The following is a 27,223-nucleotide window of genomic DNA, read 5'->3' as shown; positions in this document are numbered from 1 at the left end:
GGTGTTAATTTCCAGCCCTTTTACTTTGCTGTTAAGCAGTCCTCAGGATTGTGCAGCAACTTAACTTTTAGGAGGGTTGGCCCTTCAGCTCTACTTAAACACAGAGGGTTGAATAATTTGGGGAAGCTCCAGGTAAAGATTTTAAGTAGAAGGCCGTGTAAGGTCTGAGGCCAAAGTTGCTTTAGAGAATGTATCCAGCTCTTCTAAGGAGAATGAAGTACAACTCATCCCTATCCCACACAGAAGATCAATGTGCCACTTGTGTCCCAATTACGGCCCAAGAGATCTCTGTGCAGGGGTGAATTTCTCTGTCAATGAACAGAAAGCAGTTCTAATCTTTGTAATGAATGGGAGTCATCCAAAGGAGCAAGAGTACATCAGCATCTCCTTCTCCTCACATTTTAGAGAGGGATAGAAGCTCCTTACCCCTCAGGAATGTCATTTCCTGGTCAGTGCAGTTTCCATTTGACCACACTCCAGAGACACTTGCACTTCTTTCTCATTTCAGGTATGTGAAAAGCCAGCGCTATACCATCCAGGCGTATTACATCCCGTACATGGATGAAGTGGCCTGCCTGGCAGGGGTCAAGCCCAAACTCCTGTCTCTCTTCCTCATGGATCCAAAGCTCGCCATGGAGGTTTTCTTTGGCCCCTGCACCTCATACCAGTATCGCCTGAGAAGGCCAGGGAAGTGGGACGGAGCCAGGGAAGCCATCTTGACCCAGAGAGAACGGATCATTAAACCTCTGAAAACAAGAGTCCTAGATGATTATACAGGTACCTTGGTGCCTTACTACCTTCAGATTTTTCTCATTGTTGCTTTAGTTGCTGTAACTTTTGCTTATTTTCCTTGGTCCTTTTTTCCCTTCTGACAAGTGTCATTTTTCAAGCTGCGAGTCCAGTTCATGGTTTCCCTTCTTTCCTTTGCATTCATATGGGCAGACTGGACTATGGTGGGCACCTCTGAATCTGTCTTCTGTGTAGGGTAAACTTGCTCTAATGCAAATGCAAAGTCTGCAGTAAGGGTGCACAAGGCCTGTTAAGTCCCATTCAAGCCCTGTTTTGGAACCCCACAACAAGTGACATAATAAGAGGAAATCCCTGACCATTCCCAAAGTCTCCAGTGGCCTGGTTCAGGCAGTGTGACTGGAGATCAAGGGGCAGGCTGACATCTTTGCTGGCAGATTCATAGTTGGCTGGTTGGTGTCCATGGTGAATCGAGTCATGGCTGATTCCCAGCCTCAAGTGCAGGAGGGGCTTGTGGGCTCTGTTGTCTTCTAGTTCTTATGCTTGCTACAGCTTCTGGGTGCTTAAGCATCCTGGATCAGAGCAGGGCTCCAAGTCAATTTCAAGCGTCTGCCTGAGAGAACCAGAAAATGGCTTCCTCTCCATGTAGCTGAGAAAAACAACTCCCCCTCAGGTGCTCTCTTGGGTCCCATTGTCCCTCCACAGAGCAACCCACAGCCCAGTCCACCCATCACTGTTGTGTGTGCTCTCCAGCAGGCAGGCAGACTCAGTCGCTATGCTGTGCTTCTCCCTGAAGGAGCTGCATCTACAGTCCCATGCTGGCAGGGGCTACAGGTCACTTTAGGGTGGAATTAGGGACAAGGGTGTCATGGAAGGCAGCAGCCCTCAGGCCCTGGGGGAGCAGGAGAAGCTCTTGGAGCCTGGCCTGAGTTAAGGCTCAGTAAAGACTCGGTGCCTCACACATGGAAGAGATGGAGCCCTGAGTAGAGGGAAGGGTCTGAGCTCTATAGACCACAGAATCCGTCTAGGAAGGACCTTGGCTCAGAGTAGGTTTGTCCCAGCAGCACACAGTTATTCAAGCAAAGCTAAAGCAAAAGTCTTGCTGTTGTTGTTATCTGGATCTGTTAAGTGTGTTTAATTTGGTCAGTCTGCTTTTCTGAACACACTTCCATTACTTCAGCCTGACCAAGTAAATCTCTCTGTTTATGTGTGATCCTTGCATGTGCCCTTCCTAGGGAAGCCCATAAAGTGTCGGGCTCGAATAGTTGGTGTGTCTACAATGCTTGTCATGTGGTGGTCACAGCTACTAACCATATACTTTGTGTGTGATGGCTCATGCAACCCTCATTCATGCCTATCTGGGACAAAGGAGGGATGATAGTGAGATTTTTTTGAGGAAACGAAATGGCTCATTGCCATCATCAAACACGCTTAGTCTACTAAGGACCATTGCCAGCCAGAGTGATCTCACTAGACAGTGTCCTATCAGGTGTTGTGAGGTTCCCAGCTCAGGTGCAATCCTGTCGATCCACAAATCGCTGGGGCTGCCCCATGGGTGGCACTAGTTAGGGGCAGCGCATGCATCCTTTGGCACATCGATGGACAGCAAGGGAAGCTTTTGTCCATCTTGGCAATGCTGCTTTTGCATATAATGAGCAACTAAAGAAAAGACAGATCTTTGCGAGATTGTGCCATTTCCCACAAAGCCAAACCACTTTATGCTCAGGCTGAAGCTCAAATAAGAACATTTGTGTTTTTTGACCTTTTTGATAAATGATCTTCACAAAGACACCTTGAAACCCACTCAGAAGTCCCAGCCTTTGAAGTTCCTGGTTTCATTCCTCTTCAACTATCTTGTCCCAGATTGATACAAAGTACAAGTGTGGGAACTGTGGGAATATTCTTATGAACAATAGGTGTGACTCAGCTTACCCAATCATTTTGCATTGCTTCTTACTGAGTATGAAGGGGTTAATTTCTCCCTGGGGACAAGGTTGTAGATCACATCAGCCTGCCTAGAATGGATTGGAATCAACACAGGTGAATGGAGGTCCCTGGAGAGGCAGCAGAAGCCCCAACAACTGAACATTAACTTTCAATGGCTGGCATCCAAGGAAGCTGAACATATGACCACAGCACAGCTGCTTCTGGAGCCACAGGGGCCAGGTGTTAACAGTGTGTGTCTTAGTTTGCTGCTGCCCAGGCCAGACACACATGACACAGAGGCTGAGACAGACTCCAGGAGGCCTTGGAACAGTAGGGCAATTGCTTTGGCCAATATATACTGGGACTTAAACTTTGCTTTACCCTTCTAATGTGGACTCTTAATTGCTGTTCTCCAGTTGACTAATAAATGCTTTCTTGGTTTTGGTAAAAGGCGACCCTGCAGATACTTACTAGCTATATTGCTGCCTGAAGATGTAACATCTCTAACAGGCGTCTGAACTATTTTGGAATCACTAGAGAGCCAGGGTGAGAAACAAGAATGCTGTAGCCTTAAGTTTCAGGGTCATGGGGTTGTCCTTGTAAAAAGCTGTGGCTAGGGCCTAGCAAATAATAGGGATACTCCCACAGAGACTGTATAATGGCTGAGGCATCAAATCCCCTGTAAACCCAGGACTATAAACTAGGCCAGGTCTCGAGGGTGAGGTGGCATCCCTGTCAGGGACCTGATTTAAAAAAAAGTCTGCCAGGAAGGGTCTTAGGCCAGGTCTACAGTAAAAAGTATACATCGGCATAGCTACATCTCTCAGGGTGTGAAAAATCCACCCCCCCCCACCCCCCGAGCAATGTAGCTATGTTGCTCTAAGGCCTGATGTAGACACCACCTGTCAGGGAGGTTGACTAACCACAGTGATGGAAGAACCACTCCCAATGCTGTGGTGAGTGGCTACATTGAAGTGCTATAGCAGCCCAGCCATGACTATGCCACTGTAGCAGTTAAGTGTAGTAAGAGCTATCTGGCTGGCAGAGGCTTGATCCAGATCCAAGAGTTTAATGTGGGTAGGCCATGGGGAAACAACAAGAGGTGATGCCAGAGTGAGTGACCTTGCCTGTCTTGTTACACAGGTTCACGCTTTGAGGGTCTTACTAGGTCCTCAGCTCCATCTGGATACACACATAGCAGTGGTGACTAGGAGCACTCTTCCATCTTTGACTGCCCTGGAGGTTGAGACCATAAGTCTTATAAGCAAACCTTGCCACACACTTCTTCCTCCAGAATGGGTTACTGCCATGAACTTTACTTGGGGATTGTACTTGAAGACCACTCATACTTCACCTCTTCCAGAAGGGTCCATTTAGTGAAACTTCTCACAGATTACATATCTCTGCAGATTACGGTTGATTTCCAAGTGCACATCAAGGCGTTCACAGCTCGAAACAGACCTCCTCTTTGGGTGGCTGGCTACCTCGGAGTGTGAGTCTGAGGACCTGGAGCCGACAGGGTGCCGTTCTCAGGCAGGTTTCCCCCATGTTAGAACACATGGCTCCCTGCCGGAGGTGGCAGAAGGTGACTGTGTTCACCTAGGGGGCACACTACCAAACCTATCTTCTCATGCTATGCCCAGGGAGGGCGGGGTGTGGAAGAGAGAGGAAGGCTCAGCCATGGGGATGATGCCCCGAAGCGCTCAGTGGTGCTGGAGACTGCAAGCTGCTGCAGCAGCGCACAGCGTCTAGGGCCCAAAGGGATGATGGCCACCATCTAGTCTGACCTCCTGTGCGGCACGCACCAGAGAGCGTTCCCCAAGGCAATGGCTAGTGCCAATTGGCAGAGAAACACTGTCCCTTGGCTGTACTGAGAGGTGGGCTGGCAATTCCAGGCAGCCCTGAGGGAGCAGGTCAGTGCAGGGCTGTCCCTAGCCATTTTGGTGCCTGCTGTGCGGGGCCCCAGGCCTCTGCGGGGCGGGGGAGAGGGGGAAGGCCGGCCACTTCCTGTGGGAAGTGGAGTGACCCGGCCCCAGCCTGCTCCGCTCCCCTGGCTCCCAGGCTTGGGGGGGGAGGGGGGAACTGGCCCCCAGCACTCGCCAGTGGCGCGGCTGGGAGCCAGGGAAGCAGAGTGGGCTAGGGCCGGGTCACCCTACTTACCACCACCGGTGAGTGAGGGAGCCCAACCCCAGCTGCAGTCCTCAAGGGAAGAGCTGGCTGGAGTGGGGGTGGCACAGGGGCGGGAAGAGGCGGGGTGAGGGCAGAGCAGGGGTGGGGGCTTTGGGGAAGGGGTGAAGTGGAGGCGGGGCGGGGGCAGAGCAGAGACGGGAAGAGGCGGGATGGGGGCGGAGTAGGCATGGGGGCCATGGGGAAAAGGCGGAGTGGGGTCGGAGGCTTTGGGGAAGGGGTGAAGTGGAGGTGGGGCAGGGACAGAGCAGGGGTGGGAAGAGGCGGGGTGGGTGCAGAGCAGGGGCGATGGCTTTGGGGAAGGGGTGAAGTGGAGGCGGGGTGGGCGCAGAGCAGGGACGGGGGGTTTGGGGAAGGGGTGAAGTGGAGGTGGGACGGGGGCAGAGCAGGGGTGGGAAGAGGCGGGGTGGTGGCAGGGGCTTTGAAGAAGGGGTGAAGTGGAGGTGGGGCGGGGGTGGAGCAGGGACGGGGAGAGGCAGGGTGGGGTGGAGCAGAGACGGGGGTTTTAGGGAAGGGGTGAAGTGGAGGCGGGGCGGGGGGCAGAGCAGGGACGGGAAGAGGCGGGGCAGGGGCGGGGGTTTGGGGAAGGGGTGAAGTGGGGGCGGAGCAGGGGTGGGAAGAGGTGGGGTGCTGGCGGGGCAGGGGGTTTGGGGAAGGGGTGAAGTGGAGGTGGGGTGGGGGCAGAGCAGGGATGGGAAGAGGCGGGGCAGGGGCGGGGATCTGGGGAAGGGGTGAAGTGGAGGTGGGGTGGGGGCAGAGCAGGGACGGGAAGAGGCAGGGCAGGGGCGGGGATTTGGGGAAGGGGTGAAGTGGAGGCAGGGTGGGGGTGGAGCAGGGGCGGGGGTTTGGGGAAGGGGTGAAGTGGAGGTGGGCCGGGGGCGGAGCAGGGACGGGAAGAGGCGGGGTGGGGGCGGAGCACGGGCGGGGGTTTGGGGAAGGGGTGAAGTGGAGGTGGGCCGGGGGCGGAGCAGGGGTGGGCAGAAGCAGGGTGGGGGCCATGGGGAAGGGGTGGAGCAGGGGCCGGAGCAGGACGCAGCTGCGTTGGGCACCAGGAATTTCTTGGTGCCCGACACGGCTGCATACTCTGCGTATGGGTCCGGACAGCCCTGAGTCAGAGCGAGTGCGGACAGGGGGTCTGCCCCCTCACACCTGGCCCAAATGCCTGACTCTTCCCTTAACCGCAATGGCCGCCCTCGCCCGTTCGTCACCTCACCCATTATTTTCAATCGGGGTGAAGCCACGTTGCCCCCGGTTAAGATGGCCGCCCTTTCCCGCGAGCGTCTCCAGGGTAAGAGGGCGGCCGCCCCCGCCCTAGTAAAGATGGCTGCCATCTGCCATGGGTTGCAATGTGACTGAAGCCTCAAAGAAGATGGCGGCTGCCCCAGGGGGTGGACTCCGAAAGTCTTTCCTCTCCAGCGCCGCCCTCGGGCTGAAGCGCAGACCGCCCCGGAGGGGGGCGGGGGGGCACCCGCACGCCTTACTCTCCGCTCGTAGAGCCATAGAGATGCCCCCCCCCCCGGGCAGATAGAGTGTCCGTTCCAAGAAGTAGCGCGAGCGGCCGTCCAAGGTTATCGGCGTAGAGCCAAGTCCCGCTTCCTGCCCTGGCCATAGAGGAGCCGGTGGAGTCGGACAGAGCGTCTCCCAGCCCGGCCATAGAGTGGCTGCCGGCCGTCGCCGGCTCGGGGGCGTCTCGCCATTTTAGAGGAGAGAGGCGGAGGCCGAGCCGAGGCCAGGTACTGGGGAGACTGGGCCCCCGGGGGGGGCCGCGGAGCCTGGTGCCGGGCGGTGGGGCGGAGCCGCGTTGGCGGGCGGCTGTGAAGCTGCTGTGCCCGGGGGGTGGGGGAAGCCCCCCGCCTGCCCTCCCGTGTTGGCGGGGGTGGGAACAGGCCCCCGGGGTGTCACATTGCGAACAGGTGCAGATGAAGCCTTGTGAGGGAGCCGCCCCTCACCTCCCTGGTGGCCAGGCCTGGAGGAGGGAGGTTGGCTGGTTGATGAAGCTCTGACCTGGGGTATGAGATAAGAATCAATTCTCTGCTCTACTCCAGACTGGGTGTGTGATCTGGGGCCAGTCCTTCAGTCTCTCTGGGCCTCCATGCCCCACCTGGGATTGCCTTTCCTCACCTCACAGGGGGGTAAACTCATTAATAACAATCCCTAGCCCTTATCTAGCATTCTTCATCACCTCAGAGCACTTTGCAAAAGTGGTCAGTAGCTTTTACAGATGGGGAAACTGAAGCAGAGAGTGGGGAGGTGACTTGCCCAAGGTCACCCAGCAGGCCTTCAGCAGAACTGGGACTTGAACCCAGGTCTCCTGAGTGCTTGTGCTGCTTAGATACCAGTGTGATCGGGGCTGTAAAAGCAGGTAAATGGAAGGAAGCTCATCCATCGATATAGGGCAAAGGGGCAGGTAAACGGGTGTATGGGGTGGGACAGTGCTGCAACCACCTCCTGCTACTTTTGGGTGCTCAAACTGAGATACCTTGAGCCTGACTTTAAGAAGTGCTGCACTTGTACAGATGCCTCTGGGAGCTGCAGGTGCTCAGCATCTGAGCATCCAGCCATGTTTCAAATTAGAAACCCAAATTTAGGCCTGGTCTACACTTCAAAGTTTTGTTGGCATAACTATGTCAGTCAGGGGTGTGGTGGTTTTGGTTTGTTTTGCTGACATAGTTATGCTGGCAAAAGCTTTTGAATAGATGCAGTTATAGATGCCGAAAAGTCCTTTTGAAAGTATAGCATGTTTCATTTGAGGAATCACGATAAGATATAGCTACAGAAGAACTTTTGCTAGGATAAACTGCACTAGGAGGGCTGGCCAGTATAACTGTACCTGTATAATTACACTAGCAAACCCTTTCTAGTGTAGACAAAGCCGCAGTTGATATGTCTGGAAATGTTGGCCTTAAGCTTTCTGAGTCATTCCTGTCTGGTAATTGTGGTTCATGGTAGTTAACCTTTACTTTTATCACAGCAACTGGTGCTCCATAAAACATTCATTCATCTACTTCTGGGCACTATAGTGAGATCTAAGTAAATAGTGTTTGTAAGGTGGTATATAAGGGTAAATAGTATTAGGACTAGTCAGGGGAAGAGATGGAAATAGAATTCAGGACATACTTAGGAACTCTGCACAAGCTTGTCCTCTGTGTGAGCTTTATAACCTGCAGGTCAGGGCTACATATGCTTCCTAGATCCCTGAAATTGGTATGTGTTCAGAACACCAAGAAATGTCCTTACACTGTAAATACCTGAAAACAGCACTTGAGAACTAAATAGTCCTCACCAAAACAGGCTGGAGGCAGTTGTATGTAGAGACTATTAATAACAAAGAAGGGATGGACTGACTATTAGAACAAATGTGGCTTTACTAATCTGAACTGTTTTGAAGTTATGCGGAGTCAAAAAAATAAAACATTTCCATCTTGGACCCTGTATCTCCTGAAAAATTCTGCCTTCCTATAAATTAATTCCTGTGAAATTTCCAGTAGGATTAGATAGATTTGATGAAGTTACTGTCAAAATCTAGTTTGGTGGAAGTCTTGCTTCAGTCTTAATCCTGGAGAGACTAGAATTTCTCCCTAAATTGCAATTCATTGATTGGCTTTTTGGTTTGTTCCCCCCTTTAAAAGCTTTGTAATATCAAAGTGAGAGTTAATGTCCAAGGATGCTCTTAGGATGCTTGAACGTGGCGAGTGCATATTGTTTCTGTGTACAATATCCTATTACAGCTGCTTGTTCCTGAATTGTCTTGACGTGTGTTTGACTACAGGTCTATGTTCTCTCATTGCTATTTGTTGTTGTTGTTGTTATTGTTTGTTACATCAAGTCATGTAATTGTTGTTTACCAGCTATGTAGGTAACAAAATTCACTTGCTCTGTAGGATGATTCAGCTAAGTCTCTTAAAGATAATAATAATATCAGTGTTAGTCTGTACCTTGTCACTTTCTATAAAACTACATAGTAAAGTGGGTGGGGGTTTTTTGCTTTGTGAAGAAATTTAAAGATTTTTGTTTTTAAAAGATAGTTTTCCCTAACAACTTAAATGTAGCTTCTCTTCAAAAACTCCAGTGTCAACGTGTAACTTTGTCTTTTCTGCAAAGCTCTCTCCAAATAGTGAAGATTTTAATTTTGTGAGGAAAGCAACTATTCACTACAGGTTTCAGAGTAGCAGCCGTGTTAGTGTGTATCCGCAAAAGAAAAGGAGTACTTGTGGCACCTTAGAGACTAAGTACTCCTTTTCTATTCACTACAGTAACACCAGTAATAATACAGTATTCCTTGCTTGCTGTCCCCATGACTTGCTCTGCAGGTCTGTGATTGTCAACATAGTAGAATTCAAGGCATGTGAATGACACTGTAAAATTAACTAGGTAAAGCAAAAATTCTGTAGTAATTAGCTGTTGGGAATCTGTGTGATGATTGTCAGAGAACGGAAGAGATCTGTGCAACTTGCTGAGCCTGCTGGGTTTCTTACAAGAAGATGTGTTCCCCTCATGTTATCTGGACTGGTGATCAGTTAGGTCATGCCAATCCTCGACTCCGGGAGCCATCCTTACCCTGCTCCACTGTGAGAACCCCCACTCCCACGCTGTTCCACGCACAGCCTCTAGCATGTAAGCTGCTCCCAGCTATGTGAGTGATCACTTTTGGCCAGCCACTGCTTGGATTGTGCAACCGAATGACACTAGCCAATATCTCCGGTCCCAGACACAACCCTAGGAACCTCCATCTTGCAGTGTCCAGTTATGCCCGCTGAATGCTGCAAGCTTATATGAGTTTGTCAATTTAACAAAGGCTTGTTATCCCAAGTGGAGTCTCTGACATGCTTCAAACCAAACACACTGCTTCAGGTAGAACAAACAAACTTATTAACTACTGTCAAGGCTGATTCCCCACTCTGGCACTTCGAGTGCAGAAGGTGGAGGCCCACAAGGATTCTAAAAATTAATACTGGCCACTCCAGGCTTGTATTAAACTCCCAAGGTTACAACTTCTGTCTGACCTTGGACTGGTAAATGCTGCCACCACCCAAGCGCAGAACCCCTTTGAGAGCCCAGGAAGGCGCACTTGAGAATTCCTTCCTGTGGGGTACTCTCAAGCCCTTTCTCTCTCTCTCTCTCTCTCTCTCTCTCTCTCTCACACACACACCCCCACCCACCCACCCCCAAGTCCAGGGAAGAGCTGAGAAAGAAAAACAAAGGAAATCAGCTGTTGCCACTAGCTAATTAAACAACATGTGCACAAACCTCGTAGGACACAAAAATCCAATTCTGTTCTTAAAAAAGGTAAATTTTATTAAAAGAAAATACGTCTGGGTACTCAGACTATTGCGGTTAGCACAGAGGAATCCTCAAGCTGTAAAGAAATAAAAGAGATAAACCTAATCACGTCTTCCTAGACTTTTCCTGATCTACTTACATATCTGGGGTTTCAAATTAGTAGTTTCTAGGTATGATACTGATGGGTTTTCATACCTGGCCCAAGCTTCTTACAACATAACTGCTGCTCTGTCCCCTTCTCCCTGGGAGAACAACCACAGACGGACAAAAGGGAAGTTTTTTCTCAATTTAAAAAAAGTTCTAACCTTCCCATTGGCTCTTTTGGTCAGGTGCCCACTCACTTCCTTTACCTGTGCATAGCAGCGAGACTTTTAACCCTTTACAGGTAAAGCAAGTAGAGAACAGCTGCTAAGAAGGATTTTATAGCTGGCTGGGTGTCCATAAAAGGGAGCTGTCCTGTCCCCCCCTTCATTTATCATGAATACAAAAGAGAGATTTTAAGTGATTATAAGTCAAAACAGTCAATTTTGCAAACCGCTTTTTGCTGTGGTTCAGCTCCTGTCCTGAAACTGATGTTGGTGTGGCTGGTAAATGATTAGTAAATGCCCATGGTGTATCAGCATCCCCATCCTTTTATAGTAAAGCTTCTCATAGGCACCACGGTGTTGGCCAGGACATTGCAGCTAAATTCCATCTTGGGTAATTCCATTCTGTCTCCTTAAAGTCTCCTTGTAATTTCAATTAGGCACAGGATTCTTCTTCCCTACACAACAGTTTATAATGAGAAGTGTTGCTGCGGGCTGTCAAACAGCTGCTACCTTCACTCTGTGTGGCTGTGTTTTCTTGCTGGGTGTAGGGTTTCTATGTGCAGTCTGCAGAGCCCTTTGGAATCCTTCAGGGTGAAAGATGCTCTAAAAATACATCTCTGTTGGCTGTGGTACATAATTATTTTCAATTAATGCAAAACTATTCTAGTATTCTGGCTGGAAATTCCACTAACCATCATGCAAATAATTCATTTGGCGGAAGTGTTTTGTTGCTTGAAAAACTTAAATGATGGATTGAAATCAATCTACGCTGACATGGGGGGTGGGGGGTTGGAAAACCAAGAGATCTCCCTTCGCGCCTGTGGGTGTGTAGTGGGCACTGGGGCATTGTGTTTTCTCCCCTCTCCTTCAGTCAGGTGCAGAGCTGCCATGGGAAACACCACCAGTGATCGACTGTCTGGGGAACGCCATGGTTCCAAATCTCACCGCTCCGATGGAGCCAGTAGCACCCATTCCACGAAGGATCATCCCCACAAGATCATGGTGGGCAGCACTGATGACCCCAATGTTTTCAACACCCTTGACTCCAAGGTATGGGCTGGCCTTTCTGTCCTATTCCCCATCCTTACAGGATTATAACCAATGATACAGGTCACCATATTGGCAGCTCTGCTGAGCTCATTTTCTAGCAGATCTGAGTCAATGACATTTGTCTTTTTTTTTTTTTTTTTTGGTAAGTGCCTAATTACCTTGCGATGTGTACAATACACCCCACTACAGTTAGTGCCTAGGGGTGATACAGTGTGTATAGAATGCTCTTAGTCAAAGGGTAGCAGGAAAAGGGGCCCATTTAGAAGAAGGTCCAGAGAATAGAGTGAGAAGAGGACACAACGCAAAGGCTGTCATTTAGCTTGGACAGAGAAACCAGGAAATTACTTGGGCACGTCCTCAGCTGGGGTAAATTCTCTCAGCTCTATCGTCTGAAGTGGAGCAATAATAATGTAATGCCAGGTGCAGTGCTGCATCTCAGACTCCAGAGTCTAGGGGAGAAGGGGGTCATCCTCATATTGAAGACAGTGCATAGATCAAGGAATGTGGGAACGGAAGCATTTGGATTCTACAGCAAGGAGGGCTGTGTAAGTGCCTAGATCCATGAGGTGGCAAAGGGGTCTTGTGACTTGGACACAGAGGTTGTTGGTGAGGGCAGTGGAGAGGAGGGGTGAAGTGGAGAGGAAGTCAAAGCACTGGAGTAGATGTTGGGGGAGGCAACAAATGGGGTAATCTGTGGTGCATTTTGGAGCTGGAAAATCTGCGCTGCTCCTGCTCTGATGTGTGCTGAAGGGCTATGGGGAAACAATGTGACTGGAGAGCCAGCCCTGATCCCTGCTGTATCTGCACCTTGGCTAGGCTGTGGGATGGCTCTTTGTTTCCTTCATGCAGCTTGCTGGGGAGAAGGAGTTTATGTCATGGCAGCATGATCTGGAAGAGTCAGTAAAGCCTTCACAGCAGGCTCGTCCCACTGTCATCCGCTGGGCTGATGGAGGCAAGGAGGTCTTCATCTCTGGGTCCTTCAACAACTGGAGTGCCAAGATCCCACTCATCAAAAGGTATTTCCTCTCTCTGGGAAGCCTTTGCATGTGCAAGTCACAATAACTTGAGGAAGAGGGGTGATAAATTATTTAACCAAAGTGTTTTATATTTAACCAGTTCCCTCTACTAGATTTCTCACTGTTCTTTGGGGCTGTGTTCCTTAGCTGAAGTATGGACTGGTGAATTTTTATGGTTTTATTAGCCAAAATAGCTTTGAAAACCAACAAAATTACAGCAAGTGAAATAAAGTTGGTTATAACGTCTACAGTGTCAAAAACTGAACTCCACTTGAGACGTTGCTATCTTCAAGAAGTAATAAATCAGTTCAATTAATTCAAGGACTTAGTCTTGGTAACAAAACCGTGCTAACTTCCCCAGTTCTATACCAATCTGGGCAGATGATTTTTCAACATGGAACTACAGATCGTTGAATATGGATTCTTCCAAGTATATCTTCCAGTGGCATTATGGGACTGCTTGGGGCAGTCCAAGCGAAACAATTCTAAGGTAGAATTTAGAAATTTTGGCAAGTTCCTTAATTATCCAAGCTGTGCCACAAGCATGCCCTCATCCAGTGCATACATTTGTATGTGTGTGGTGTTGGTTCAGGTTGTGTGTGAATGTACAGGGTTAGCATGGGGCAGGTGTGGGTGGGTGGGGTAGGATTGGTCTGTGATGTGTTGAGATGTCTCTCAATGCGGAGTGTCTCTTAGCACAATGGTTCTCAACCAGGAGTACACATACCCCTGAAGGTACAGAGAGGTCTTCCAGGGGGTACATCAACTCATCCAGATATTTGTCTAGTTTCACAACAGGCTACATAAAAAGCACTAGTGAAGTCAGTGCAAACTAAAATTTCATACAGACAGTGACTTGTTTCTACTGCTCTATATACTATACACTGAAATGTAAGTATGATATTTATATTCTAATTGATTTATTTTATAATTTTTGTAAAACTGAGAATGTAAGCATTTTTTCAGTAACAGTGTGCTGTGACACTTGTGTATTTTTATGTCTGATTTTGTAAGCAAGTAGTTTTTAAGTGAGGTGAAACTTGGGGGTACTCAAGGAAAATCAGACTCTGGAAGGTTGAGAGCCACTGTCTTTGCACTGCAGGAATTCTGTCTGTGCTCTCCAAATCAGTATTGTGTGAGCTGAGCTCAGGCACTAGGAGGCTCGAACTATCTGGGACCGTTGCTGTGTCCGGTGACCCTGTGGAAGAGCAATTTCTGCGGTGCTATTTCTGTAACAACACTGTGTCTTGTTCTTCTCCTCTCTCCTTTCAGCCACAATGACTTTGTTGCTATTCTGGACCTGCCCGAGGGTGAGCACCAGTACAAGTTTTTTGTGGATGGCCAGTGGGTTCATGACCCTTCAGAGGTAACTCTCAGCTGTTTTCTCTCCCCAGAGACAAAGTGAGTGCTCCTCTTAGGCTCAGTATGCTGCCTCAGCGCTGCGGAAATGTAGTGTGCACCCCATGCCCTAGGCTAGTTCAGCCTCTCCTCCCTGCTTCTGCTGTAACATTTTCTTTCATTGGCTAGGATGGTACAGTACCAGCAGCCCTCACCCTGCTTTGACTCGTGCGGCACTGATTGTCCCTCTCTATACTCTGGTAACACGTTGAGGCTTTTTCACCCCATAAGCATTTCTGTGCATGTAGCTAATGGAATAGCTTTGTGAGCCTCTCTGCATCCATCGCTTGATTCCATGTCCCAGCCCCTTGCTTCTTAGGACTAGCATTACACCAGATTCCTCCCTGTGGCCTTGAGTCCCTCATGCAGCAGTCTGGGTTTGAAATTAAAATTAAGGCATTTTTCTTTAACATTGCCTGGGCAGAGGTGCAGAGAGCAGGAAGGGATTGGGGGACATTGTAGGGTGAGGAGGCGTAGGGATGGGAAATAAGATACCAGTTCCACTGATTTATTCCTGCTGGGGCCTAGCTCCATGCTCAAACAGATCATGTAACCCTACTCTAGATCATCTGGTGACTCTCAACAGTGTTAAAAGGGGCAGTTGGGGACCAGAATTCCTTTCAACCAGTTTCAGTGTAACCATCCAGACTAGGGCATCTGGTTCCCTTAGTCTTCTCACTCAGAGGTGATGCCTGCAGCTGATAAAGGGGCAATGTGACAAGCATAGTAATCTAGTTATCTGCTGGTAGGAGGATGGGCCTACAGAAGAGGATTATTAAAGCAGAGTGTGGGGGTGGAGTTGCATAGATTGCCTAAAATTGAGAGTAATTGGAAAGCGAAAGGGTGTGAACAGTGAGAAAATGCTAATGAGGCATGCCTGTGAGCCCCTGTATTTAGATAAGAGTCTGAAACTTCTGCATCCCGGAGTCTAGCAGGGCATTCTTCAACATAGTGTCTCTTGAACCTTGGGCAGCTCTTGTGGGTTATCTGCTCTACCTCTGCCTCTTGGTTTGACACACGGATGGGTGATGTATGTGCTACTGTAGCAGGGGGATAGATAAATGAGATGTATGATTGTCCATGTGCAGGTGGGGGAGAGAGGGCTGGGAAGAGTGTGAGTGTGTCAGTGGGAAGGGGATGTAGGTAGGTAGGAGGTAGATCACTGTCTTCACTTTTCATTTCAGCCTGTGGTCACCAGCCAAATGGGCACCATTAACAATCTGATTCACGTCAAGAAGTCTGACTTCGAGGTATTTGATGCATTAAAGGTGGATTCTCTGGAGAGCTCAGAGACTTCGTGTCGAGGTAAATTTCTCATGGCACTCCGTGCATGCTGACATTGACTGTGACACTGCCTCTCTCCTCCTTCGAGACTTGCTCAGAGCTCCTATGACACTGATTTCACCGAAGGGGAATGAGCCCCTTGAGTTGGAACTCCAGCTGACAGCTGCGTGGGTGCCTGACATGCAGCTGTGAGGAGTAGTGTTTGTTGTTATATTGCACCATTTCCCAAGGACCCAATGCTGTGCAATGCACACACTCTGAAGAGCTTGCTGCCTGAGTGCCTTGTAAGTGCGAGTGATTTAGTTGTCTGATCTGAGCCTTATAAGTGTGAATGGGGAGGTCAGTTGTGTGAAGGTGCTGAGGTGCCAGAGTTTTTTAAAACTGAAATCTAACACACTAGATTTGCCAATTTTAAGCATTATGGCAGTGTTGGAATGGAATTTAATTAAGATAACCCCTTTTTAGTGAGTCCAAGGAGCACTGGCTTACTAATTTTATCACTTTTACCTTGGACAGGGTTTCTCCAACCAGGACACCTGGTGCTTTTAACCAATTGGTAGTTTATTAATTCACCCAGAGCCACATAAATGGACAATCAACAGTTTATCAACCAAATGTAGATACAAGCAATAATTTAGGCATGTACTGAACACAAAATACGCATGCAGTCATGTAATTAACATAAACCAGTGTGAGGAACAATACAAATCACCAAAATTTCTTCTGATATTTTCTGACAATCATCAGTTATCAATTCTTTAGTCTCTGTAATACATAGATATTAAGGTCAGAAGGGACCATTATGATCATCTAGTCTGACCTCCTGCACAATGCAGGCCACATGATCATGCTTCCGGGACTTCTCCAAGGAGTAAGGGTGCACTGGTCCTAGGGCACACTGTGGTCACTGCTATTGGAATTGTTTGGTATGAGGGGTTCTAGTTTAAAATATCAAGCGCAATTGCCTAAAGTTGTTTTAAGTCTCTTAGGCCAATTTGTGGAGTTGACAAATGGGAAAATACATATCACATTAGCTCATTAAATGCCAAAATATAGTTACTTGAGGTCTCACTAAAAAGAGTGTGGACCTAACAAGGTAACTCTGTTATTTATGCTAACAAGCAGAAAGAAATACAATCCCTGAAATACAATCTCATCATTTCTTAGTCCGGTAACCCTGGGGTCGGGGGGAGTCTTTTCCATGCTGTCGGTCCAAGCATCAGTAGCACTTCTGAATTCTGCAGCTTCTTTGTGGGTTTAGTCAACTGCTTTGTCCTGTAACCCTGGAGAGGGGGGTGGGAGAGAGTGTCTACAGGGGTACAGCTAGCTTTGGGTACTGTGACCGGGGCCCTAGTGGGGGCCACCTATGGTCACTCAGTTAGGGTGAACGGCAAAAAACGGGGCAGCCAAACCCCAAAAAGCTGGTGGATATTCCAGTACTTAGATTTACCAAGCCAGCATAAAACAGCTTTTTTATTACCTTACTAGTTACTCAGATGTCCAAACAACACAGTTCCATTAAAGTGATCCAGCCTCAGGCCTCCATCCAGGTACCCACGTCAAATATGATGGAAATTTCTTTAAATCTTATTTCATCATATAAAAGAAAAGGTTCTACCAATCCCAAAGGATTGGACACATTACCTCCCAGATTAATGAATGTTTCAGATCTTGCCCAAATACACGCTACGGCCAATTCTTATTAACTAAACTAAAATTTATTAAAAAACGAGAGAGAGAGAGAGAGAAAGTATGGTTAAAAGATCAACATACATACAGACATGAGTTCAATTCACTGAAATGCAGATTCATTGCAAAGATGGTGAGCTTTGTAGTTGCAAATAGTTCATAGGTTATAGTCCAATGTCCAAATCTCACATTCAGGGCATACCAGCATAACTGGGACCTCAGTCTTGCGACTCGAACTTCCCCTGACGAAGCCTAAGTAGATCTGAGATCACAGAATCAGGACCCAAGGATCTTTTATACAATTTCATGTCCTCTTTGACAAGTTGGGATTTTCTCGGGGAACAAAAGGTAATTAGGATGACTTTGAAGGAGGTCCATCACCAGTACTTAGCTATATGAATTAATATAAGGCCATTTGCTTGTTCCTCCACCATTCACAGTACATTTCAAAGAGAGATGAATACCAGGATATCCCGTGTTTACAATTCATTTAAATGATAGGATCTTCTTTTGACCTCTGAATGATCAGAATACAGCATAGACAGGAACTGTTGATTACATTGTTGACCCTACTCATACAAAAACACAAACATTATCTTCCCCACATGTCTTCTATGGGTTATTTATTTGGCAGGATCATAGAATCATAGAATATCAGGGTTGGAAGGGACCCCAGAAGGTCATCTAGTCCAACCCCCTGCTCGAAGCAGGACCAATTCCCAGTTAAATCATCCCAGCCAGGGCTTTGTCAAGCCTGACCTTAAAAACCTCTAAGGAAGGAGATTCTACCACCTCCCTAGGTAACGCATTCCAGTGTTTCACCACCCTCTTAGTGAAAAAGTTTTTCCTAATATCCAATCTAAACCTCCCCCATTGCAACTTGAGACCATTACTCCTCGTTCTGTCATCTGCTACCATTGAGAACAGTCTAGAGCCATCCTCTTTGGAACCCCCTTTCAGGTAGTTGAAAGCAGCTATCAAATCCCCCCTCATTCTTCTCTTCTGCAGACTAAACAATCCCAGCTCCCTCAGCCTCTCTTCATAAGTCATGTGCTCTAGACCCCTAATCATTTTTGTTGCCCTTCGCTGGACTCTCTCCAATTTATCCACATCCTTCTTGTAGTGTGGGGCCCAAAACTGGACACAGTACTCCAGATGAGGCCTCACCAGTGTCGAATAGAGGGGAACGATCACATCCCTCGATCTGCTCGCTATGCCCCTACTTATACATCCCAAAATGCCATTGGCCTTCTTGGCAACAAGGGCACACTGTTTAACCCTTTCTAGCCATGCGTCACAGGTACATACAGTAGCCTCAGGTTTATATGCCTTGTTTTGGGGTCCACTGGAGGAGGCCAAAACTTTTTTTTTTTTTTTTTTTTTGACACTGGCCAGTCTTAGTGCTCAGATTTCAGCTTTTGGTTTCTCTGCCTCTGTTGGTATCCAGTAGATGGTGCCTGTATATAACAAATATCTTCAATCTCTTTCTTATTGGAGGCTTTTTATGTTTGATTCATTTCAAATAATGCATTTCTGTACTAACCCAGACTATTAACTGGAATTTCTCCCTCTTCAAGCGATTTCTTTTAATATTCCAAAGTTACACGTTGGGGAGTTGCTATCTACTTTTTTGGTCACAAGCTTCCTAGCTGATCTCAATTTGTGTTCTACACGCGTCTCTGGTTCTTAATTTCCAGTCAGATGGGAATTCTCACCACATGCAAATCATGAGAATTTCCTGTCTAGGAACTCTCCTTTCCTGGGAACTGTGCAATTCAACCTTTAGTTTAATTGAAACTCCCAACAAGATGTCCCCCTGTGGTGATGTGCATATTGATTTCCATGCTCTATTGCTCCATGAGGAGGCTCCAGTTTGGGATGTGCATGGGGGTGCATGGTGGTAATCCTGGTCACTGTGGAGATGAGGGAGAATAGGGTGATTGCTTCCTGGGTAGGTAAGCAGAGAGAGGGCTATAATAATAACCTATTATCAATATATATCTAAGGCATATTTGACATCTATACATCTTACAGGCCTGCTGGGACCAGAAGCTTCCATTGTGCATCAGCGTCTGGCTGGTTTAGGATTAGAGTTAATTGTTTTAGTAGTAATCTGTGTAGAAAACCTCCCACTTTCTTTGTGCTCACATTGCAGCAAAGATCACTGGGTTACCTCTCCAGATGCCAGCTGTGCTAGGTTGACCCAGGATCACTGACTGGTAGTTCAGTCGTGCGTCAGGGAGTCCTGCAGCAGCGAATCATGTAGATTAGGGGTAGGCAAACTTTTTGGAAACCTGATGTGGTTTCCAAAATTGTATGGAGAGCCAGTTAGGGAAGGCAGTGTCTCCCCAAACAGCCAGGCGTGGCCTGACCCTCCCCCCCCCCCCCACTTCTCGGCCCCTAATGGCTCCCCCAGGACTCCTGCCCCATCCACCACTCCCTGTCCCCTGACCACCCCCAGACTCCCCGCCCTAACTTCCCCCTGCCGCCCCATCCAAGCCCTCCTCTTCTTCCTGACTGCCCCCCCACCTCTGGGATCCCTGCCCCATCGAACCCCCCTGTTCCCTGCCCTCTGACCGCCCCGACCCCGGATCACCACCTCGAACTTCCCTGCTCTCTATCCAGCCCCCCTGTTCCCCGCCCTCTGACTGCCCCAACCCCAATGCACAGCCCTGACCACCACCTCGAACTCCCCTGCTCCCTGCCCTCTTACTGCGCTCCCTGGAGCACTGGTGGCTGGCGGCGCTACAGCCGTGCCGCCCAGAGCACCGGCTCAGGCCGCAGCTCTGCAACTGCGCTGCCAGGTCGCCCAGAGCGTTGCGCCAGCGGTGCTGCACGCTGAGCCTGCAGGGGAGGGAACAGCAGGGAAGGGGCCGGGAACTAGCCTCCCGGGCCAGGAGTTCAGGGGCCGGGCAGGAGGGTCCCACGGGCTGTAGTTTGCCCACCTCCGATGTAGATCATTTGAGAAGCCCATCTGCTGCTGCTGATACATCTTATACAGCAGTGGTTTTCAAACTCTTTTTTCTGGGGACCCAGTTGAAGAAAATTGTTATGCCCGCAACCCAACAGAGCTGGGGATGAGAGGTTTGGGGTGCTTGGGGGGGCTGGGGCAGGGTGTTGGGGTGCGGGAGGGGGTAAGGGCTCTGGGCTGGGGATGGGGGGTTTGGGGTGCAGGAGGGGCTCTGGGTTTGGGGGAAGCCTCAGGCCTGGGGCAGGGGATTGGGGTGTGGACTTATCTCCGGTGGCTCCTGGTCAGCAGTGCAGCGGGGGGGCTAAGGCAGGCTTCCCGCCTGTCCTGGCACCATGGACTGCACTGCACCCTGGAAGTGGCCAGCAGCAGGTCTGGCTCCTAGGCAGAGGTGCGTGAGCCTCTCCACGCAACTCTCGCCTGCCGGTGCCTCACCCTCACCCCTCCCCTGGCCAATGGGAGTGTGGAGCCGGTGCTCGGGGCAGGGTCAGCGTGTGGAGCCCCATAGCCCCCCTGCCTAGAAGCCGAACCCGCTGCTGGCTGTTTCCGGGGCACAGCGCAGTGTTGGAAAAGGTAGGCACTAGCCTGCCTCAACTGGGCAGCACCCCCGATGGGACTCTTAACGTCCCGGTTGGTGGTGCTGACCAGAGCAAGGCAACCCAGCGTGTTACATGCTGCAACGCATGATTTGAAAAACACTGTTATAAAGAGGCTTGTGCTAGAATGGGAAATAAGTGCAGTGTGACTCTCAAATAACCCCGTCAGTGCAGCCCCTTAGTATGGTCCTGGCACCTAGATATATCCCCATTGGAAGCCACTGCTTGCAGAAGGTGTTGCCAAGGCCATGGAGTTGAGATGTTCTGTTGCACGTCTGCTCTCTTGGACTTGCAGCCCAGTGCCAATCCAGGGTTAATTAAAGAAGCCAGTGCTAGAAAGACCCTGCTGCGTCCCTCTAGTCCATGCCTGGGGGCCTCAGCAGGTGTCACTAGAGCTTTGTCCAGACTCACTTAAATTCATTTCAAGTGATGAAGCTTCTGACACTTCCCTTCACATCTCCTTGGTGTTTTGTAGACCTGTCTAGCTCCCCACCAGGACTCTATGGCCAGGAAATGTATGTGTATCGACCGGAGGAGCGCTTCAAATCCCCACCCATCCTCCCTCCTCACCTCCTCCAAGTCATTCTCAACAAGGACACCAACATCTCTGTGAGTAGCAGCCTCGCCCTCTGAGTGGGCGCATAGCTGGGTGTGGAGCAAGCAGGGGAGTTTGTGCTGAGCGCTAAGAGGCTCTGCAGTAAGAGCGAAGGTGGCCAAAGGGTGCCCCCCCAAAGTTTTGCAACATGTCCTGCTGCAGTCCTCCTACCTGTACAGCCTGAGGGCATCATGGATCTCAGCATGCAATACTCCACGGGTTCTCAAACTTCATTGCACTGCAACCACCTTCTGACAAAAAAAATTAGTACACGACCCCAGGATGGGGGACCGAAGCCTGAGCCCGGCCCCCCCCAGCTGGGGGGGCCAAAGCCCAAGGGCTTCAGCCCCAGGTGGGGGGCCTGTAAACTGAGCCCCGCCACCTAGGGTGGTGGGGCTTGGACTCGGGCTTTGGCCGTGGGCCCCAGCAAGTCTAATGCCAGCCCTGGTGACCCAATGAAACGGGGTTGTGACCCACTTTGGGGTCTTCTATCTCAATCCAAGCAGACAGCCCTCGCTGTGTACTGGTCAAAGCAGGCTGTACCTCTGCTCTGTGTTGGCTCCTTGTTCTCTCTGGTGCAAAGCCTGGGCTCCATCCTTGCTCTAGACAGTAGAACATTGGTAAAATCCAGAGTGTAAGTCTAATGTCCACTGAAATGACTGATTCCTGCACACCCTAAAATGGCCTGGGGTTGGTGTTTGCGAGTTGTTTCCGCATGGAGAGCCTGTCTGGCTGCTGCTCCCAGTTCCCATTCGCCTCTGTAAACTGACCCTTCTTCTTGTTCCAGTGTGACCCAGCTCTTCTACCAGAGCCCAACCATGTCATGCTCAACCACCTCTACGCACTCTCCATTAAGGTAAGTGGTGGTCACACAGCGGGGTACCTACTTCACCTGTGAGGGCCTAGGAGAGGCTCCTGCTTTTATGATCTTCCCCTGCTGCTACAGGGTGTTGTGATGTGTGGCCCGGAAGTCTACACGGCAATGAAACGGATGCACAGCCTGAGCTGGCTGCAGTGGGCCAGCCGCAGGTTTGTCTTTGCTGTGTAGAGAAATCCCGGAGCGCTTCTTCAGGTCTGGGAAAGGTACTCGGAGCGTCACTGCTAAATGCAAAGTGGAAGAGATTGTTTAGCATAGGTAGCATATATTGTAAGGGACCATACCAGATAGAGTGGCCTGTTAATATCCCTGCAGTCATAGGACAAAAAGAGGGGGTTAAGTGGGCTACAGATTGTTGTAGTAAGTCCCTCTGTTGAGGGAGCCAGGGGGCACTGAAGCAGTTGGCATTGGCAAACTTTAGTGGTTCAAGGTGGACCAGGGTGTAGGACCGTGGAGACTGATCATGGGGGCTGGAGAGGCAGTGGGGCTCCCTAGCCTGCTGTCTAGTCCAGTTCCAGCCTGGCTCCCTCGTTCCACATTGGCCTCTAACCTTGTTCTACTCTGTCCTTCCTATTAAAATCCACTTTTCAGAGTGTGTAACTGTCTGAATCCTGCTTACGTACAAATCGCATCGCAGCCTGAGTTATGGAGCTTCTGGGGTAGCTGGCATCTGCCCACCAGCCAAAGGGATTGTCAATTACAGGTTAATTTTGTGGGTTTGTTTAATGGGCAGACACCCCTGGCAATACAGAAACTGGCAAACAGGCAGAGTGCCAGCCCAGAGCTGAGTGACTGAGGCAGGGCAGGAAGCTGCAAGGCTCACTCTGGGATTGATGGTGAGGTGCGTGCGGCTTTGGCTTCCCAAAGTCTGTCCCTGCAGCTGGCCTAGCTGCTGTTGCTGCGCCATAGGAGGGGAGGAGGCGAGGCGGCTGGGCTGGGGTCTCTGCCGTCACCCTGGGTGGCTGGGGTTGGAAGGGCTGGAAGACCCTGACTGCTCCCTGCTTGCCTTGTGGAAGGTTTTCACTATTGCCTCTGAGAACAGCACTTCTCTGGGGCAAGAGCAGCAGCTTCAAACACGGCTCTGTCGGTCTGCCCAGCTCAGTCTCACATGGGCTCCACTGTCTTCCTGAACTCCCCAGCCCCTCCCACTGGTCCCAAGTGCCTGTTGACCCCTGCTCATCACAGCTTGCAGGTGCCGTGCTTCGCTGTCACTTCCATTGATACAAGGCACAAGGTATTTCCAGAGACTCCATTTGGGGTGAACCGATGCAGAACGTTTTGGGCAGCTCTCAGGGAAGGTTCTCACCTGTCCCACCCTCACCGGCGCTTGGGGGCAGGGAGGCAGAGCAGCCTGGCACTCTGCCTTTGCACCCCCTGCGGGGGAGTAGGGAGACCTGCCTGTGTTTAGTTAAATAGGTAACCGATTCAGCGAGACTCACTGTGCCGATAGGCATTTTCCCAGGATGTGTAGTTTTTGTCAGAAAACTTCCAACAGCTCTAGTGCCAGATGCTGCTGCCTTCCAGCTTGCCCAGAGCACTGCTACCAGACCCTCCTGTCATCCACAGCCTCCTTGCATGGCCATCAGGGTCTAGCTTGGAATTTACCTCCAGGGACTTGTCTCTGCTCGTCTTTCTGTGCCGCTCTCGGATTCCTCTGCTCCTCTAGCACTGACCTTTCTCTCTGCCTTCTTGCAGTCTAGACAGCACAAGAGCAGTCTCTGCAACTGCTGGTGCTAGCAACAGCTCCCTGTTCTCTGTCTCAGTGACTCTCCTCATCTCGGATCTTGGCTAGGAGCTGTCTCTCCGTCCCTTCCCCTTACTACATCTGTGTAACTGTCCCGGCACTGTGATGTATCCTGGGGCCGTGGTGCATCTATGATCCACACAACTAGCACTCAGCTCTGTTCTCTTGCAGGATGGCGTAATGGTGCTCAGTGCCACTCACCGCTACAAGAAGAAGTATGTCACCACTCTGCTGTACAAGCCCATCTGATCATGTGCCTCGCTGCGTAGCACACGAGGAATGCCACGTTGTCTGCACACACTGGGCCATAGGCCTACGAAGAACTGGTGGTTGGCTCTAGCTGAACCTGGCAGGGGTAGAAGGGGATGAGCCCAGCTCTGCTGGGTGTCTGAGCTATTCCCTCTGTATTCTGTTGGTGAGATTTGATTTGACCCTTTCATAGCCTCCCTCTGTGGGGTCCTCTGGCTTTGCTGAGTTCCCTGGCTTGGCCTGCTGCCTGGCTCCCTGCGGGGGAGTCACAGCAGGGAAGGAGCTGCTGAAAGCTCTTCCCCAGCCCCTCTGCCTGTAAAGGCTTTGGCCAGTTCCTCCAGCAGTTGCCTGCGGTGGGGCAGAGCCATGTCACTCTCCCTTTGTACCCCATGCCAAGGCCCTCCAGAATGGCCTGCCTCGGGGCAGAGTGCGGGGGGTGTCTGCACCTGAGCTCTGCAGGCCTGGGCTGGCTTCCTACCTCCCTGCACTCAGCTGATGGGACTGGAACGTGCACCTGGCTCCCCTGAGCAGAGACCAGGGTTAGTTCCAACACCACACACACACTGCATCAGAGGATTCGTTCCAACCCCCCTTCCTCCCTCCCCTCCCCCCACCACATACACACACTATCCTGCCTGCCTCAGGCATCACCACCCCTCTCGAGCTGTGGGCCTAGGCCCCAGAATGCTGAGCCTTGACTTCTGTGGGGCCAAGAGGTGAGAATTTCCCAGGTTTAGGCCACAGCAGAATGGCTCAGTGCTGCCCTCCCCTGGCCAGTGTAGCACAGGAACTGCAGCTGTGACAGAGCAATTAGTGCCCCTGAAAGGAAGAGCCTGAGCTGCTGAGATGTCTGTCGGCTGGAGCCTGGGAGCTCTCGCTCCTGCTGGGTCCATGGCCTTTGCACAAGCTCTCACATATGTTTCCCAAGTGCCAGTCTGGATATTTTGTGGGAAGAACTGCAGTGCTAGTGCCCAGAAGCTGCCAGGGCTGCTCTGTCTGGGCAGGAGGCTCTCACATGCACCGGGGTTCTTGGCCTGGAAGCTGATCTCACTGTTGGGACAATAGTCTCCTGCCCCATTGCGCTGAAGTGGCTGGTTCCATCTGGGCTAAGAGCTTTCCCAGTGCAGCCTGCCCCCCACTGAGCCCCTTCTCTCGCTCCTCAGTGCAAGGTTCTGCCACTGCCTCAGGCTGGTCTCCACAGAGCTCACTGGCTCTGCAGCCCTTCTTTCTGGGGGGAGCACTGGCGGCTGAGCTCAGCCTCCCTGGTTCACTTATCCTGAGGAGTGTTTAGTGAGTGTCATTGTCACAAGCCCTTTGGGTGAAGCCTCTGCCAGGTTCAGCTATAAGCTTGCGGGTGTGGGGGGGGAGAGGGCATTGCCATTGTATGCAGTTGCACTTTACCAGTCACAAGGAGAGCACTGGCTCCCAGTCCTCTTGGAGTACCTCCAGGGGAGGGGGGGGTTGCTTTGTGTGATGGTGAGATGCACCGTAGCAGCTTCCAGCGGGGCCACAGCTCTGCTGGACCCTGGAAGGGCCACAGATGCCTGTGTGGGAGGCCAAGCTGGACACGCAGTAGCAGCTTCTGCCCAGCCCAGTCACACCAGCGTGGCCATAGTGCTCACTGACCAAGAGGGAAATTTCTGCTTAGAGGGGAAAAGGAGGCAGGGCCAAGCCTGTCCTTCTGGGGCGGCTGCCTCTTCCCCCTTTGGGGCGGGGAGGACGTGGCAGTAAGGGCTCGCTGACAGGTCAGCCCAGCACTGCTCCAGTGCTGGGAAGGGCAGGCACTGGCTCTAGGCTATTGATTGATTAATTATTGCTCTCTGTGCTGCGGGGCCTGGTCATTGTTAGGGCTGGTGCTACCGCTCATGGGTAGGAGAGATGCTGGCTGCCTCAGACCACACCAAGAGCCAGACGGTCAGCTTGCTCCCTGATAACTGTCCTTGTGAGCACCTGTCAGCTGCAGGGGGCAGAGGGCCAAGCTGAGGCAATGCTGCCAAGCTGTATGGGGCTGCTGCTTTCAAGGTGGAAAGCCCAGAGTCTGGGTGTTGTGGCCACTTAGCTGCCACTCTGCAGCGAGGCATTGGGGTTTGGCTAAAGGAAAGGGCTTGGACCAGGACATGCTGGCACTGGCTCCAATTGCCAGCCCCTCACAGTCCCCTGTCCTGGAGGCAGTCCCCAGTCCTGGTGCTAGGGTCACACACCCAGGAGAGCTCAACCTACCACAAGGGGGAAGCAGCTGAGCCCCTTCTCTTGGCCCAGGCCTGTAGCACAGCAAAGGAATGCAGAGTGGCTGAAACAGCTGGGGGCTGGTGGTGGAATCCCCAGCATCGAGCTGAAGGCACCCCCTGGTCCCGGTCCTGCCCGGCCCTGCTGTCAGTGCCTGTGCTGTAGCTCCCGGCTGTGCTTTCCCGCGGGAGCTGCAGCAGATGCACAGGGCTAGTGACGCTGTAGGGGGGGAGGTTCACCTCAGCCCTTTCTGATAACAGCCCGGAGAGCTGTTTACTGCTGAACACAACGGCTGGTAGCTGGGGCAAGGGGGCTGTCAGACCTGGGGGTGCTCTCATGCCCTGGGTTTGGCCTGCTGCTGGCTCTGGGATGGGGGTGCAAGCCTGGGTTTGGGGTGGGAGGGACACTACATGTGCCAGGCTCCCTTGCTGATTTGATGTAACTCGTAAAGCCAGGCTAAGGCGTTGGCCCAAAAATGTGACTAATAAAGTTTGTTGCAGAGGTTGGAGGGACCTCCTCTGTGCTGTGTCTGCGTGTCAAGGAAAAGGGGCTGCACCAAGGACCCAGGCTGGCCATTTGTGTGGTTTGAGATGGCTGGCCCCTGGCCTGTACTAAGCCAAAACTGGCTGTGGGTGTGTCCAGTATCAGGGCTGGGGCTGCCCCTGTGAGCACATGCCACACACTCCCCTCTTCCTGCCAGCATAGCCTTATGCAGGTGCTGCAGGGAGGCCGTGCTTATGCAGGGCAGGTCACTGCAGGGGAAACTCAGCCAGACTGGGGCAGGAGGGCAAGCTCTTCACACTGGTGTCCTTGTCACTGTGCTGATAGTGCACCCCTCTCCCTGTGGGAATGGCTAGGTGTGCGGGGATGTGACAGCACCCTTGAGGCTGCCTGCCCCTCAGCAGCCTTAACTGGCAAAGCTGTGGGAGCAGCCTGGGCTCCAGTGGAAGGGGAGTTGGGTTGGGTTGGGGGGGAGGCAGCATCACTGACATGCCACTATTCATTAAGATCCTTGAAGGCCAAAATCTACAGTAGCCAATGGGCAAAAAAAGTTTATTGGGGACTCCCCTTGAGAGGGAGCCC

The 27,223-nt window shown here is 51.0% G+C and overlaps 1 protein-coding gene across 1 annotated transcript; it reads left to right on the top strand.

Annotated features, from left to right (window-relative positions):
* The first annotated feature begins 6,375 nt into the window (after nucleotides 1–6,375).
* Nucleotides 6,376–26,564, top strand: PRKAB2 (protein kinase AMP-activated non-catalytic subunit beta 2). Its single transcript, XM_074960883.1, has 8 exons — nucleotides 6,376–6,593; nucleotides 11,320–11,498; nucleotides 12,348–12,514; nucleotides 13,787–13,880; nucleotides 15,097–15,217; nucleotides 20,925–21,058; nucleotides 21,832–21,900; nucleotides 23,837–26,564. Exons 2-8 carry the CDS (start codon nucleotides 11,337–11,339, stop codon nucleotides 23,912–23,914), a joined length of 825 nt encoding a protein of 274 aa, XP_074816984.1. The 5' UTR covers nucleotides 6,376–6,593; nucleotides 11,320–11,336; the 3' UTR covers nucleotides 23,915–26,564.
* Nucleotides 26,565–27,223: the final 659 nt, after the last annotated feature.

Source organism: Natator depressus, chromosome 8, assembly GCF_965152275.1.
Source record: "Natator depressus isolate rNatDep1 chromosome 8, rNatDep2.hap1, whole genome shotgun sequence".
Taxonomy (NCBI): domain Eukaryota; kingdom Metazoa; phylum Chordata; order Testudines; family Cheloniidae; genus Natator; species Natator depressus.
Note: the sequence above shows the minus strand (reverse complement) of the source record. Positions and strands in the feature narration are given on the sequence as shown.